This window comes from Numenius arquata, chromosome 5 (assembly GCF_964106895.1).
Source record: "Numenius arquata chromosome 5, bNumArq3.hap1.1, whole genome shotgun sequence".
NCBI classification, from domain to species: Eukaryota; Metazoa; Chordata; class Aves; order Charadriiformes; family Scolopacidae; genus Numenius; species Numenius arquata.
In genome coordinates this window covers 13,779,968-13,796,739 of record NC_133580.1, presented here as the reverse complement: position 1 = coordinate 13,796,739, position 16,772 = coordinate 13,779,968, and the positions used below count along the sequence as shown (strand labels likewise).

Sequence of the window (16,772 nt, the reverse complement as noted above, 5' to 3'; positions counted from 1 at the left end):
CTGACCCTCCTTCTGCAATGCTTTCTGTTCAGGTCACACAAGGGTATATTTCTTGTGCTAGCCTGCTCGAAGGCCATTGCTGATCTATTTTCTGTGCTGTTTCCCTGCTCTGGGTTTAGCAAAGAGCAATAAAGAGACATGTGAGATAGAAATATACTAAACAAAGTTTAATGACTTGTACACTTCGCAGCGCAGCTAATTACACAGCGAAAAAGCACCTTTGAAGTTTCAGTGCCTTTCAGGCAACGAGCCTCCCTTACTCAATAGGCTGCAAATAAGATCAGTCAGTGAGCACCTTGCAAAGGTGAACGCTGCGTCTGCCCGCCCTTCCTAGAGCAAAGTACTACAGCTTGGGCACTTCCTAATCTTGTGGGGCTGCTGCTGGCACCTTCTGGGACAGCAGCAGAGAGCAGTTCTGCTACTCCTGATGCAGAAATCACACTGGGTTCTGCCAACATTCCCAGCACAACGGGTAAGCTTCCTGTTCCTCCTTTGGAGGAGGCACTCAGCCACAGCCAGCCAGCCTGGTCCTGAGGGCATTGTCACAGCCATCCATATCTGCATCTGACAGGCAGCAGCCTGATTTCCAGCTTAGCCCGCTGACTGTTGTATAATAAAACACAAGAAAGGCACACACAGCCCTTTTTGTGCCAGCTAGAAAGAAACTACCTATCTTTATACGTTATTCTTCCCAAATGGGTGTGGGAGTATTTGCATCCCAGGAGCACACCTGAGGAAGGAGCAGAAGCCCTTGTGCTCCTCTCTGTGGCAGTAGAGGAGGTTAAGTAGCTGATTATCTGATGATTGTTTTACAGTGGAAAAGTTTGCAGATCCCAGAGCGCCTGGCTGCTGACGTTACCGTCGTCTCAGCGTTACATTTTAGCTGAGTGTTTGTACCATGGCTCTACTCCAGCCTGACCCAGCACTAACCACGGCGTGCAACCGCAGAGTGCGGGGAGCTGCCACAATCCATTTCAGCCTGTCGTCGTCCCTGAGCTAATGTAAACTCAGGACTATCCCAGCGCTTTCAGGGATGCTGATTCAAGAGTCACGAGATCGGGCTCCCGTGCCCCTATTTGCCACAGGCTTCTCATGGGACAGCCCTGTGCTTCAGCTCCTGTCTGCTAAGTTAAAAGCAACAGCGTCTTCCTCCATCAGCTTTCCAGCCACAAGGGAGCTGAAATTCTGAACACATGAAGAGGCTGAGGAACCTGAAGGCTGCAGCAGCAGTAGTCATCTCATACAGAGAACTGAAACAGCCTTCCATTGCTGGGGCCCTGCTGGCTAGTCAGGACCAGCTGAGAAGCTGGCTCTTGCTTGGCAAAGTATGATCTAAACCATACGGCCCAGCAAGGAGATGGTGATGGAAATCTTTATAGAAAACATTTCACAAAATGTAAACAACAGATTTTCTACACAGAGATAAAGATGGAGATTAATGCTTGAATTATCCTGGATAATTAGTGTAGCAGGTAATTATTTAAAATCTGGCACATCTGTGAATACATCACTTTGACTGAATTAGAAAATCCTCGCAAATGCTGCAGTAAGTTGGCTTCAGTGATCCCACGGGGAAATCTTTATAGGAGATTAAGTCTCACTTCAAATGGCAGAGATTTGCAAGAGGATTACGTGGCCAATATGACACATTCGCATTGTGATAGTAAGTGATACGGTTTTTTTTCTCACAGAGAAGCCGAGTGCTGGTTTCTTTGAGTTCATGTGTTCTTTGAGCTTGAGGTCTCAGCCCTCTTAAGAAGTAGAGCATTTTATAACTGAAATGATGAGCAGTGCTTGAAAGAAAATGGTGGCAAGAACAAGGGCAGGAGCAACAGAAGCTCAAAAAGAGGTCAGTGAAATCTAAACTTGGATTTAAATTCCTAAAGCAACAAGGTCACACTTGAAAAGCTACTGGGTATGTTTCTTTAGCTTATCGTAAATGTTGCCAAAAGTTGTCATCTAAGAACTTTGTATAAAACACCACAGGTCTATGAGGATCCTGTGGTGGCTCCTCAGTGGGTCTGCTCGAAGCTCCTCACCACGGTGGAGGGCTGCAGGGCACATCTTGCACTGCTGAGCTCCCCTTGGTGCGTGCCCTCTGCCAGTGCTCCCCGTGCAGGGGCAGAGCTCCTGTGCTCCCTCCCGTCCTCTCTCTCAGGAGCCTCCCAGGGTTATGTCTGTGCCAGCTGTCCCTGGGGGTGGGCTCCGACACGCCACCTCTTGTGACCCACCTCTGTAAGTCAGCGGCTAGTGCAGCACTGCTGCAGGTGGCACTGAACCCTCCAGCAGCAGGTCTGGACTTGTCTATCTCTGTGTAGCTTTGTGGGGAGTGTGGTGGCCAGGGGCAGGCTGAGCAAGGGAAGGGCCCTCAGGTTGGACTCTCACCATACTGGCATTCAGGAGCTTGCTTTGAGTGTTCACCTACATCTTTGCAACAGCTTTGATGCAAAGCAGGCTCAGACTGGAGCAGCTCTCAAAAATGTAAATCTTGCCCAGTAGCCTGCAGTCACTGGGGAGATACACCAAAAACCTGTAGCACGTCTGGTGGTCCACTGGGCCACGTTCACAGCCAACTCTATGACTGATGTGCTGGCTGTAACTCACGAGTGCTTCAGGTGTGAATTGGGTATGGAATGATTGCTGAAGCATGGTACCCTTGGTACTCGGCACAGGGAGGAGAGCTGGGAAAGCTGTAGTTTCGTGTGCAGATTTCACTGCTTACAGCACTAAAGAGAGCTCTAACCAAGAAAATGGTGGTTTCCTGGCACACAAAGACATTCTCAGTAAAATTGAAATGTCTCTTTCCAATATTTGCAACACAAAACTGCTGCCAGGAGCTCTCATCTGATTTGCTCAGGTTCTCAAAACATCAAGGTGAATAATTGAGACAGTCTGAGTTTGTAAACCCTGGGGAATTCACAGCAATAGAAAAGAGAAAGAAAAGATACTTTAAGCTTTGTACAGAAGGTCTGTCTTTTAAGAGAGGTTACGTTGCACTTATTGGCTGAGACTGCACAGGAAGAAATAGAGGTGGGGCTGAAGCCAGCATCCACCAGCCTCACCCACAAACACATTTAGATCAGCAGGGATTTGTTCAGACTAACCACAAAACTTCCTCAATAAGAAGCCACTGCTAAGTTTCACACTGGCACCCTGCACCCGCATTCAGCCCCTAGTCAAGCCCATGTAGTCCCCTTAAGCTATTTTTAAATGAAAGAACAAAAAGAAAATACCCCATGCAGAAAAATTCTTGTGGCCCTTTTCTTCCTTCCTTTCCTAGAAATTAATGTGCAATCCCCAAGCTATAGATTTGCCTTATCCTCCTCTACAAACAGCATCCAACATCCACTACTAAATCACCTCTGCCCAGGATATGCCCTTTTTATAATGTGCTAAAGGAAATTGCTGCCAAGTCACCACACCTGATCCCACCTCACCACCGACACTGGACCTTTGATAGACCTTTGTAGAAGGGAAGGGTGTGTTTATAACTTCCAAACTACCTTCTCCCTTCTGACTCCTTGATAGGATATTTACACCTACTTCTGTATTGACAAAGAACTTAAAATATACACATCTCTATCCAAAAATAACAGTCTTTGCACTCTTCAGCTACTGCCTTACCCTTAACTCCCCAGCTGCCCCACACAGTGCTATCAGTGTTGCCAGGTGTCTGTAGTTCCTGCACACCCTGAGAAAAGCTTTCTTGCAGCAGAGTTGAATAACTCAGTGCTGGTCTCGTGCAGCTATTCCCCTACAAAATGCTTTAGATGCTTGAACCTGCAATGCCTCTCTTGTTTGCAGCCTTTCGAGATGTGGTCACCACTGGGGTTTCCCTGGTACTGAGCCTGTCCAGGTGGAGCGTGGGGAGCTGCAGCTCAGGGCCCTTCTCTGCCAAGTGAGATCTGATCTCTTGCTTCCCTTGGAGGGCATCACACTCTCCCCAGTGGCCCCTCGCCTCACCTGGTGTGTGACGCCAGTCATTTGTTCTCCTTCTGAAGAGTCTTTCAACTGAAGTTGCCCAGATCAGGAAACGTTCAGGTAGAGAGATGGGTATGAGTGAGCCTTTAGGACTGAGCAGGCAGCAGCCAGTCCTGCCTTGGGAAGAGGCTGGAACAGCTTTGCCTTGAACTCTGAGCAAGTTCTTAGGCAAGAGTTGTCCTGTGGGCTGGTTGTGGAGCTCAGAGCACTAACTCAGAGTCTGGGGAAGGAGGAACAGCAACTGCGTGGCACCAGCTTGTCCTCTCCTCTAGCTCTGCTGAGCTTGCTGCAGACTGCAGGTAAGACAGATTAGAAAAAATGAGCAGGACTTTTTTTTTTTTTTTTTTTGGTGGCCGTTATTTCTACTGCTTCAAATTTCATTTTTAACTACCCAGAACTTAATTTCCACCAGCATCAGCTTCTAATGCTTCATTGTGATGCTGCAGTTTCCTGCTTACGGGGTCTGATAATGTGTGAGGCAGAAAGGGGCATATCAAGCTGCTTTCTCTGAGTCTACCTACGGCTTGAAAACAGCCCTTTCGCTAAGTTGGCAAGGGATAGCAGTGTTCTGGGCTGATTCAGTCTGTCTGCAGAAACTAATGTGCCACTGAGGCAATTGTTTTAAATGGAGAGCTGCACATAATTTGAATACACTACTAAAATGGAGTTCAGCTGCACCTCACTGTCAAAATGTGAGCATATTTTACCCGTGGCAGAGCACTGGAGCGTAGCCAGAAAGCCAGTGTAGTAATTTTTTGGGCATGTTTTTTGGGCATGAATGTTCAGCCATATTTTATTAAACTCCCTGTCCTACTCTTCGCTACATGTTTCTGAGAGCTGCTGCCCTGCAGCCCAGCATCCCTCACTCAAGAGAGCTGCTTGTTCCAACCTGGTTGAAATCTCCTCAGAAACTTAAAACCCCATATTGTCCTTTTCTCCTACCTTGCACTGTTACTTAGCCTAGATAATCACGGCTTTGGTTTAATCTCATGTCAGATATTGTTAATGTAAATGACGAACAGCTAAAATGTCATAACCGTCAGCTTAGCACTATGTTCTGCAATGATAACAATACACTAATTTATCATTTAAATTCAGTGTACTATTGTAAGCTGTGTTCAGCACTGCTTGGCTTGAAGGCTTCAAACTATTTCCTTCCTTTTCTGTCTAATGTCAGAATTTCTGCAGAACATACAAAACAGTGACATTTTTTAACTTTAAAACTAGCACGAAACAGCATGAAATCTGTTTTGAATAGGCACAGTATCTCTCCGAATCCAGGCTGCAGGTAGATATCTCTGCTCTGATGTTGAAGGGAATATGCAGTTTGTTACTGGGCAGAACAACCCATCGACTCCCCAGACTAGAGTGCAAATAGCTCGATTTGGGGATCCCCATTTTGCAATGTCAGGCCAGTGTCTCGTGTAGACTCAGCATTTCTTTCCTGGTGACTGTATGGACTCTGTGCCACCTGTGCAGCTGAAAAAGGATGCTACTAACTTTCCACCTTTACTTTGTTGGGATGAAAAACACTAGAGCACAGCAAGGTAGCATGGTGATAATATAAATGACAAAAACCCCAAAAAACCCAACAGTAAAATGTTTCCCATTTTGTATAAGAGTAATGCAGAGGCAAGATTTAAAATACAGCATGCATAAAATGTGCCACTTCCTTGTAAGAGCTGAATTAATGGATGCTATAAAAACCAAACAGATCAAAAAACACTATGAAAGACCTTTTTTCAGGGAAGAATGTGAGAATTCATTGGATTTGGACATGAGAAACAGTGGTTTGTGATAATAAAAGTGCTAGCAAAAAAGCAAAAAAGAAATGTGTTTTCTTGCTCCTTCTATTGGTGAACTAATAAGCGTAACCTCTAAAGGATGAAGTCCGGCTTTAGCATGTGAAATTACTTTTTGCTGAATGTGGCTATCATCTCATTTCTCAGTGGTTGGTATTTTACACTCTAGCTACATTTCGCACTGCATTTTTTAAAGTGCACCCCCAGTGAGGGAGGTGGAAGAAGCGACGCTGCTTTGCCTGCAGCTGGAGAAATCCTTTATTGCTCACACGTCACCTCCTCAGCTGCTGGCAGTTGCTCCAGGAAAGCCTGCCTGAAGCTGTTGATTGTCTCTTTCCTTCTCTCAGGACCATGCGGATATTGAGTGGAAGTTTGCACGGACGAAGCTCTGGATGAGTTACTTCGATGAAGGTGCCACTCTGCCCCCTCCTTTTAACATTGTCCCAAGTCCCAAGTCGGTCTGGTACCTTTGCAAGTGGATTCACAATCAGCTGTGCCCAGGCAACGACTCTGATGATGAACGGAAGAGGCATGAAAACCTCAAAACATTCACAGTAAGGAGCTGTGTGTGTTTATACTTCATTTTTTGAGGGCACTTGTGCGTGTTCAGGATCGCAAGGGCTGCTGCTCTGCTGGTGCAGAAGGTTGCTGGATCATCACTTGCTAAGAGCCACCAGCAGCTCTAAATACAGGACTAAACAGGTGACATAGCTGTGTCTTTCTCTTTCCAGGAACGGCACGCTGACAACCTGATTCAGAATCAACATTACCAGGTAAACTCTTCAGCACATAAAGTTTTCACTTGCTGTTTCTTCTTCCTGCTCATTTTCTAATACCATGATTCTTGCTTGCTTCTAGAATATACTTTGATAAGTGTAGGTCCTCTTAAGATGATTTTGCTTATCATGGATTAAAACATTTCCTCACCTGCAATGAGATGGTTCAGTAAATCCCTCCTAGCTTTTCACCCCCTTCCCCCAGTAGTGGAAAACTTGCCAGGTACCAGTCTGGCTGCTGAAGTCAAAGGTGACATCCCCATTGCCATCAGAGGTACCGGGCTGTCACACCATTATGATTAAAACTGTTTCTGCAGCATTTTTACACACTTTTGAATCATTTCTCTCCTGCTCTTTTTTTGTAAACCATCCCAAACCATCCCACTCAAACAGTGGTTGGGATTTTCTTTTATTTTGGACACCTCAGGAAGGAGGAATGGTTCCTTTGCTGAATTTTGCTTGTTTTGTTTATTGTCAGCCTGTCTGTCATCAAGTCCTCATTATAAGTCAACCTACAAAAGGATGAAACTGCAGCTTCAGAACTGGAATTCAGTGTGACGTATTATGCCGGCATGCTGGAAGGAAAAGAAATTCTCCAGAATGTTAGGTGGTAGGTTAGGCTATACTGTCAAAAGCCATTAGTAATTTGTCTTACTTAAGACATCTCCTGCTTCTTGAAGAGTTTTTATCTGAAGTTGATGTTTAACATAATTAGTCACCTTTAACAACAGACATTGGGTACTTTCTGGCTTCACAGCACAGCTCACGGGTACCAACAGTGAGATCTCTTAAAACACCTCCCAGTAAAACTTTGGTGCAGAGATGATCTTCATGCTTGGTGTTGCTCAGACTTGTTATCCCTATGTACGAAATGGGGGAAAATGAAGGGAAGGTTTGGAGTAGTCTCTTCTGTGTATAGAGATCAACCTCTGTGTATGTTGGCTGGCACAGATAAACGTACGAGCTCAAAGTACCAGTTTGCTTATGTAAAGCCAGTAAGAACACAGGGCAAAATGGATCTCATCTGACCAAAATCTATATTGTAACAAACAGTCCAGGTAACGCAGAGGAGCAAGAGCCTTTGGAGAAGTCACCGAGGGTGTGATTCAGTCCTTGCAGCACTGTCCACAGACACTGCAGCAGCCTTGAAAGGAGTTTCTAACCTGCCATTAGGGAACGCCCAGGCTACTGGCAGGTGTGGTTTAATGTGAACGTGCATTGCCCCACGGGGTCCCAGCTGTTCTTCACGTTATTTGTTGTCAACGTACCCTCCTTGGCTTTCAAATGCTTGATAAACAATCTTCAAATGGGTAGCTTAGCCTTTCAGGATACACAGTATGTCCACGAGACTGGTAATCTTAAAAACTTTCAGCAGTTGAGATTAAATGGCTTGAGGACATTTAAGAACATCAAGAATTTTTTCTCAACAACTTTTATATATGTAAAACAAATACAAAATACTTGTTCATGGTAGCTGACAACTGATCGTTCAAGATGGAAGGTATATAACCCTTTCCAAAGGCTTGTTCTGCTTAAAAGAAAGCGTTCTGTTTCTAGTGGTAAGTGATTTTCTTTTTAGACAGCAGAGTCAAGACAGCTGCTGTTGGTAAGAACTCAGTGAAATGCAGTAAGAACAGAGTTTGGTCTTGTTGAATCACTCATATTATTTCCCATCCCTGGAGGTGTTCAAGGCCAGGCTGGATGGGGCTTTGAGCAACCTGGTCTAGTGGGAGATGTCCCTGCCCAGGGCAGGGGGTTGGAAGTCAGTGATCTTTAAGGTCCCTTCCAACTCCAACCATTCTATGATTCTATGATTCTATTCCAGGAAGTCATAAGAAATCTTGTGAAAAGATATGTCGCAGCAATGATAAGAACTTCTAAGACCAATGAAGGTTTAACTGAAGAAAATTTCAAGGTAATTTATTATTCCTTAATAATAATTTATTATATTAATTCAAGTAGCCACTTGCAGAGTTCACACTAACTTGTCAAGATGATTTGTAACCTGCTGTGGAAATAGGGCTATTACTGGGAATGCACACCATGCATATGGGGGGGAGGTTGAACAGACAATATTCTTATTCAGGTGTCTTCTCATATGGTCACCTCCCAGATTTTAATATACAATAAGATATGTAGATGAAAGCTTTGGAAATGGTAGGAATTAAGTATCTGATTTGAGTCAGCATCACACTCCTAATTCTAACCCAGACAGAGCTAAAGAATGAGTCTGGGTTAATGGATACGAAGAACACTTACCAACAAAGTTAAAGTTGGGCCTATCAACTAAACAGGGTTCCTGCCATATTTCTAAGTTCCAGCAGTGTTTCCCCTCTTCTATAACTGTCTTATTTGACTTTTCTTTTTGAGGGGGGTGGCGGTGGAGCAGGCAGAGGGGGTTGATCGAGAGGCTGGTCCCACAGCCTTAAGAAGCAAAGATCTTGTGAGGTCTCCAATTCTCAGGATTACCAATACATTCTTTTTATGTGTCACCGAATAATGAAGATGCATGTGGTGTTCTTGTAAGTGTAATTTCATATCAGTCATTTGCATATCTCTGAACAGTCCTCCCAAGGGAATGTGATCGTTCCTTCATGTCACAGATAAAGCTGCTGAGTGTAACTCATTCCCCCTCTTGCCCTAGGAATTAAAACAGGACATCTCAAGTTTTCGCTATGAAGTTCTTGACCTCTTGGGCAACAGGAAGCCCCAGAGGAGAAGTTACTCTACCAGCAGCACAGAGGTGTCCCAAAAGGATGAAGCAAATGAGGACGGTGCTGGAGAAAAATCCAAAGCCAAGAGCGTGTCTTTCAATGTAGCCAACAAAAAAAAGGACTTCAATGTATCTGCTCTAATTAAAACTATGTCCGGGATTGATATGGTGGAAGAGAAGCCAAAAAGCAATGGGATCAGTAAGCGCTCCTTTGTCCGAAATGGAAATAGAGTTCAGAGACTTTCCAGCTCCAAGAAGGAGTCCTTTAAGAGACTGGGCCTACTTTTCTCCAAGATGAATGGACACGTACCTGAACCAAATTCAGAACCCATGTACACTATTTCAGATGGAATTATTCAGCCACACTACATGTGGAAAGACATTAAATATTCTCAGATTGATAAAGAGAGAGAAGAGAATTGTTCCAAAAGTGAAATTAACCTCAATGAGGTGGACTACAGGGGGAACACAAGACTTACAGGACATAGCAAGGAGCGCCCTGTGGTTTGTACCAGCTCCCTTCACTGTGCTTCCAGTATTTGTTCCTCTAATTCCAAACTCATAGACTCATCAGAGGATGTGTTTGATTCATGGGGAGAGGCTTGTGACTTGTTTATAAACCAGTGGAAAGACGGGCAGGAGGATCACGTTACAACTCGGCTATAAGGAAAGCTATCTTAACACTTGCTGGAAAACTTAGCCGATTATTTGTAATTGTTTGCGCTCATCTGATTCAGCGTTACCATTTCCTTTCTGTCCACAGGTGAAAAAAAAAAGTGTAAAACTACTTATGTCAGCCTATTTTATAGCCATCTGTACCCGTTTTAATTTACCTTTTTTTTTTTTTTTCAATCACAAGTACTAAACTAAAGGTTTCACCATTTATAAGATCACTATAAACCACAGGAATCCCTTCGGATGCAGTCTTAGTCTTCAAATCCCACAGACTTCAGTCACACTGGTGGCCAAGTAAAGGATTTCTCCAGTGCTCTCGCCACCATCCCCCTGCTGCTGGGTTATCACTGCTGCGATCCAACGCCATCGGCTCTGTGTCCTGCTTGATTTTCCTCGTCGACCCAACCAGCTGGTGAGCACTGTCTTAGCAGGTGGCTGAGAATCATATTTTAAAATCTTTTTAGAAAGGGTTTCAACTTATAACTGGCTTTTTGTTTTCTTTAAGCAATATGACCTCTGATTCTTCCGTTTGTCTGTGTTTTTTCAGGTTATTATATTAATATTGTAAACTGTTATGGAATAAGAGACCCCCTTGATCATCCAGCCAGAACATGTTATGATTTGCTTATTCACCCAATTCCCATAAGAAATTCCCCCTGTAGGGAGCAGAATGACCTTCCAGTTAACCTGCGAATGGAAGCCAGCCCCTGGCCTTGCTACCAACCTCTGCATAGGTGAACTGACCCAAACCCAGCTGTGGCTGCTTGAAACACAAACCTCAGTGTGGTTTTCATATTTCTAAGAGGCTGAGCCAAACCCCACCCCTCCAGCTGTACCTGGGTTTTGGAATTCCTAATCTCACTTCCATGGCTGCATTTGCTTTTTGCTGCCTCTCTGATGGATGTCAGAGTTGAGGAAGAAAACCATCCTGCTGGTATACGGCGAGTGCGAAGAGATCCTGGGCCTGTGAGCTGCATTTCTGAAAAGCAACCTAAGCAAGAGCAGCTCAAACTGCATCTGGCAGCAGCTGGAGTCTGCAGTTCCTTTTCTAAGGTGCAACAAAAAGGAGCATGGCAGTAGATGTTATCCTTTATTTCCCCAGTTGTGGTAGTGTCTGGACAGGCCTAGCCCTGTCACTGCTTTTGTCGTAAGGCGCATCAGAGAGGGGAGAAGAGAGCCCCCATCGAGGGCAAAATGGTTGAATTTATAACAATGATTTTTATTTTCTTTTTTTTTAATTATTTAACAATGTGATACTTGAACTTTCCTCTGCGGTGTTGCTAAGAAACACAGATGATTGGCACTTACTTACCACCACTTCAGAGCTGTTATTAGTCACCTGCTTTCTTGGAGGAAGCAAGTCCTGATCAGGAGCTCAGAAGTGGCCTTCCCGTGTGACAGAGCTCCGTTACTGCGCTCTGTTCCCAGGAGAGGTTACATGAGCTGGAGCATATCCCAAGGGGGGGGTTGCCAAAACACACCTCCTCTGTAAACTGGGTTGTGAGTTCCATTTGTAAAAGCATAACACTGGAAAGTCTACACCTACCTTCATCTACACACTGGTGAGACTTTACCAGCAAGGGGCAGGAGCAGCTCTCATGGCCGGACAGAGGGGCAGGAGGAGAGGGATTCCCATCCCTGCAAACGTTCCAGGTCAGGTTGGAGGGGGCTCTGAGCAACCTGATCTAGTTGAAGATGTCCCTGCTCATTGCAGGGGGGTTGGACCAGATGGCCTTTAAAGGTCCCTTCCAACCCAAACTATTATAGAATTCTGTATTTTCTCACTACAGCAGTCCCCCACAGAACTGATGCTGGGATGCCTGCAGCTGGATACTCCGCGTTTTAAAACCTGGCTCCCTCCTCTTGTTAAGGAAAACCACCCTGTTGGGTTTTTCCCTTTGGGCACCTATAGAGCATTACCTAAAGGTCGTGATGGAGCACACCTACATCAGACAGATAAATGTAAAGGATGCAGCCAGCTCGGGGAGCAGAGTTGTAGATGCCAACACACCGCACTCATGGGAAGTTTTCAATACAGACTTCAAAGTGGAGACCATGGTTCTGGGCCAGTTATGGTGTCAAGAAAAATCAGCAACTAGAAGCAGACACTCAAAAATGTTTCTGTATTCCTTGGTTATAAGTGACAGCAGTCTTGTTACCAGCATGCAGTATAAAGCCCAAAATATTTAAGCCCCTAGATGCGTTAGTTAAGACAGAGTGAAAAGCATTTTTGTATCAACAGATTTCAGGCTTTCATAGTAATTGCAGGGTTAGAGTTGTCTTTGAAACTGCATCTCCTCTTTCTTTATGAAAGGCTGAGCCAACTGACATTGGCACTACGTAAGGAGACTGGCAAAATCCGAGGGTCAGAAGCAGCTTGCTGATCATCTGGGAAGAAATCCAGCACCCTTGTCTTTTAAGAGGCAAAGCCATCGATACGCGAGAGCTGCAGTCAGAACCAACCGAAAGCAATTCTCAAAGAGCTCACAATAAAAGCCCTGCAGTTTAATAATCCAAACCGAGCACATTTCTGGAAAGATGAACATTAGCAAGAGCTGCTACAGGGGGCTAAAGGAGAAGGTTTGAATCATTTTATGCCTCCCCTAAGCACACTGCAGTTTATGAACTCTACTCGACATGGGGCCAGGAAATCTTTGTGGTATTTCCTGTGTAACAAGTAAGAATGAAAGCAATTCAAGTCCAGTTATGCAGATTTCATCAACTGAGTTTCAGGCTGGGACAGAAGCAGATTCATATTCTTGGACAGCAGAAAGGCTTTTAAGTTTTCCAGTGAGAGCAAGCACACTGCTGCTGGTGATGATTATAGTGTGTCATTCAAATGCAGCACTACATTAACAGGTACAAATAACAAAATGAAACGCAATTAACTCTGCAGTGGTGCCCCCCAAAAATGTAAAAATGACATCGGGCAACGCAAATCCTTTCTGTGCAAACTGCGTGAGTCACATTCCCCTGCTGTGTCCTGAAAGGGCAGGGGTAGGAACTGCCACACCGGAGTGGCACGATCGATAATGCAGTCTGCAAAAATCTCTCAATCATGTTACGTTACAGGCGAGAGGTACGTCACATGGCTGCTTGGCTGTGGCTCCCCTGGGATTTGTTTCATGACTCAGATACTTCCTAGCTCCCAGCTACGAGCCAGTTTGAGCTGACTTTGGAATTTAACACAAATATTTGATTTGGCTGTGATTAATACACGTGTCCAGGAATTTGCAAAACTGTCGAACTGGTCCCCCAAAAGGCAAAATTCTGTTTGACTGCATCTATGCATCCCCTTTGGTAGCAATAGACTTTCTAGCAGCTGGTGAATTATTATTATTACTCTAAAACAGGAGCTTCAGGGGAGGGAAATTAAAGCATCTTGTGAAAAATACATTTGATAAGCAAAACTTGTGGGTTTTTTTTGAAATTCACTTGCAGTCACAGTGTTTGGGATTCACTAGCTTTTTTTCCATTTTCAATTGCTCTAAAAGGAAACATGTTTTAGTGAAAGTTACTCTTTTCTTCTGAGATATCAGTCAACTGCCCCTGAGCTGTCTGTGCAAGAGACCTGAGCTGTCTGTGCAAGAGACCAGGGTAGGAGCTGATGGGACACTTTGAGCTTCTCATGTGAGAAGTTAAACTTTTCCTTGGCTTGGGTTCGAGATGCACAGCTGTGCTCCAACTGGCACACACCTGGCCTTCATTCTGTGGGCTTCAATAATCCTTACAAATATGCAAGGAATTTAGAATTTGGGATAATAGAGATCTTGACAGTTTGCCCTTTCTTTAGGTTTCTTGCTCTTGAAGTTGCTTTATTTCTCACCTCCCATCCCCAGTGTCATTGTCACCTGGCTTTTTAAAGCAGCACGCCTACAAATGATCACCAACTAAAAAGTTAACAAGTAACACCCAGGGTTAAGAATATCAAATAGAGTTTGGAGGTTTGTACTCAGGTCAGAGATTAAAGAAGTTGTTTCAGAAACAAGAAATTAACTGACATATCTCTGCAGATTATTTGGATAATTGCATTTGTATAGTATTCAATTACTGGTATATATGTAAATACTGAAGTATTTGTATGTGGTCCCTCCAGAGGAAGCATGCACAGCGGCCAGAGCCAGGATTAGAGAAGAGGACTTCTGGGGGCTAGTCCCAGCTCTGCCACTGACTCACCTGTGACCTTGGGCAAGTCACTTAGCCTAATGCCTCAGTTTCCCCATCTGTAAAATAGGGATAATAATACTTACCTACCTCGCAGGAGGGGTTAGTTCATTATTTATAAGCACTTTCAGATCTTTAAATTAAAGGCGCTATATACAGTAAGTAGTTAATATTCGTAGCAGTAGTACGTACTTTTATTTTCTTACAACTAATTCAGGTTAGGATTTAACTGTATGTTTGTTATGATAGTTTTCCACGTAGAAAACTAGCATGGTTTCCCACAAAGGGAATTTAGGGGACTTCTGCGGCAGACAGAGAGCAGGAGCAGCGTACCCTGGAAGCCTAAACCAACACCCTTGCTTTTGTGATTTATGTCTCGCCCTTAATGTCACCTTTACTGTATTTGTATTTCATTCTTTTTCTGATGGTACATGTAACATAATTTTTAGCAGAAACAGCCACTGTAAATACTCAGAGTATTTAAATAAATATATTCATGTATAAATATAGAACCTTACCTTTTAAAGAGGTTAAAATTGGTTGATGCAACAGACTTCTAAGCATGGGGAGGTTCCACGGGCAGCCCAGCACCAATGCACGCGCACACGGCAGGATACCGGAGTAGGGCCGTAGAAAAAGTTCACCACGTGTCATCACCTCCTTCGGATTCACTTGTCACCCCATCACTGGCAAGGGCAGCGAGTCATGCAGGTGACAAGGTGTCACAGGAGGGTGCATAATGCGCTGGGGCAAGGGGAGGCCGTGGCTGGAGGACAATGGCCCTGCTGCCTGCTTTGCCCCGAGGAGCAGGATACAGCAGCTCCCAGACAGGCCCCTCGGGCAGTGGCGTGTCACCAGCACGATGGCTGCTGGAGGAACCTCTCCTGGGCAGCAGGAGACTTTCTCCTGTGTCCCGACGAGGGGACTCTTTGCCTTGATTTCTCTGTAGGTACAATTTGTTTTTCTTTAGTGCTTACTCAGGATAAAGGTCTTCGGTTTGAGTGACAGGAGCTCTATGATGTGACTCGCACCGTAAGGGCACTAGGAGCATTCTGAGCTCCCTTCCAGGAGCGCGAGCAGTTGCCAGGTCTCTGCACCGGGTATTGGGACAGTTACTAATAGCGTAAGGAAGGATCTCATTTACTGCTGGGTTTTCTAGCAGTTAGAAAAATACATAAGCCCCTGCTGCTCTCACCCCATGAAGCGTATGTCCCACTTCCCTTGGGTCTGCTCAGCTTTGCTTCAATATTTCTACTTTCCTTTTCAAAAGGCCAAAATCCCAAAGAAAAATGTATTTCAGTTAACCAGGAAGAGATGCAGTTTTGGTTTAATTTCTGGCTGAGTTTTCCTTCAGCCAGTTAACTTGTCCTGCAGTGTACCAACACTGTCTTGCAGACGTGGCCATGAGAAAGCTCTGTGCAGCCTCAGAGGCTGATTTCCAAAGGAACAGGATCACCTTCCCACCTCCGTTGCAATTCCACAGTCAAGCAGAATGGCAAAAAAGAAGCAAAAACATCCAAACCACTAGGGCTGCTGAGAATTAATGAGAGTTGTTACTTAACTAAAAACTCTCTGGAGGTGGCTTTGGGGTGGATGCTCTGGAAGGACCTCTTCCCCACACGAGGGACTTCCCAGGCTGTCCGGCGCTGCAGCCCCGGCAGCCCGGCGGGTTGGAGCCTGGCCAGGTGAGCTGGAAGCACCAGTGACTCTCAGTCATGTAACGGTAAAATTAATTGGAATTGGTGAGACTACAGTGAATAATAAATGAGCTCACTGGAGAAGCATCTAAAATAAACTGTTACCTAAATAATCTGTAGTTTTCAGTGAATGTGTAACTTTAAGCCTAACAACTAAAGTCAAGCCCATACTGGATTTTTTTTTTTTTTGGAGGAGGAGAAGGAGGCAGGGAGCACTCTGGGCTACCCACATTAGCATCTTCTCTAAATATTCATCATTTGATTCTATTTCATTTTCACACTACTTCTTTCCCCATTTCAAGCCGTTACACTTTTACAAACAAGTAATTTATATATTATTCACATAATTGACTCCACCCAGAACAACTACTGCTCTGGAGTAAATTCATGACCAAGAACAGTTGTTTTATAAAGACAACATGCTAGATCTAAAAATGTGTACATATATATAAGGCGGAAGTGTTTGATCGTTATCTTCTGATATTTGATAGTATTTTATGCTTCAGGGAAACACTTTTACCTGCTCTGGTTTTTTAAGGTGTGCAAAACAAATCACCCAAGAACAGCAATAGAACCCCCCCAACCCAGCTCAAACCGCCCACAATTTTTAAAGCCAAATTGATCTTGCAGCTCTTTCTTTACGTGCAGACCCTTCTCGATCAATGGCTCACCAACAACGAGAACAGCGCAGCCCTCCCCTCCTGCCTTGCACGTCCTCCTTCAGCGTGGCTTATTTTGTTTATTTGGGGGATTTTTTTTTTTCCTCCTCCCATTTAAAGCATTTCCATATCAGCAGTAACTCCTAAGCCAGAAGAAACAACGTGCTTAGGACAAGACGTGATCAGTCAAGGAGCTGGCCTTTTAGCACATTAGCTAACAGAACACTGTGATACCTTTAGCCAACAGAGTGAAATGCCTTTTGACTATAAATAGTCGTTTTTGAGCAAGGGGGCACTTTTTGGTG

At 44.5% G+C, this 16,772-nt stretch overlaps 1 protein-coding gene across 1 annotated transcript in view; it reads left to right on the top strand.

The window, feature by feature from the left end:
* TRPC5 (transient receptor potential cation channel subfamily C member 5) overlaps positions 1 to 9,938 on the top strand; it is a 65,777-nt gene extending 55,839 nt beyond the window's left edge. Inside the window, exons 7-10 of the mRNA XM_074147171.1 lie at positions 6,131 to 6,337; positions 6,515 to 6,556; positions 8,385 to 8,474; positions 9,204 to 9,938. Coding sequence (XP_074003272.1) covers positions 6,131 to 6,337; positions 6,515 to 6,556; positions 8,385 to 8,474; positions 9,204 to 9,938 — 1,074 coding nt within the window. The remainder of the gene's footprint in view (positions 1 to 6,130; positions 6,338 to 6,514; positions 6,557 to 8,384; positions 8,475 to 9,203) is intronic.
* The last annotated feature ends 6,834 nt before the right edge of the window (positions 9,939 to 16,772 follow it).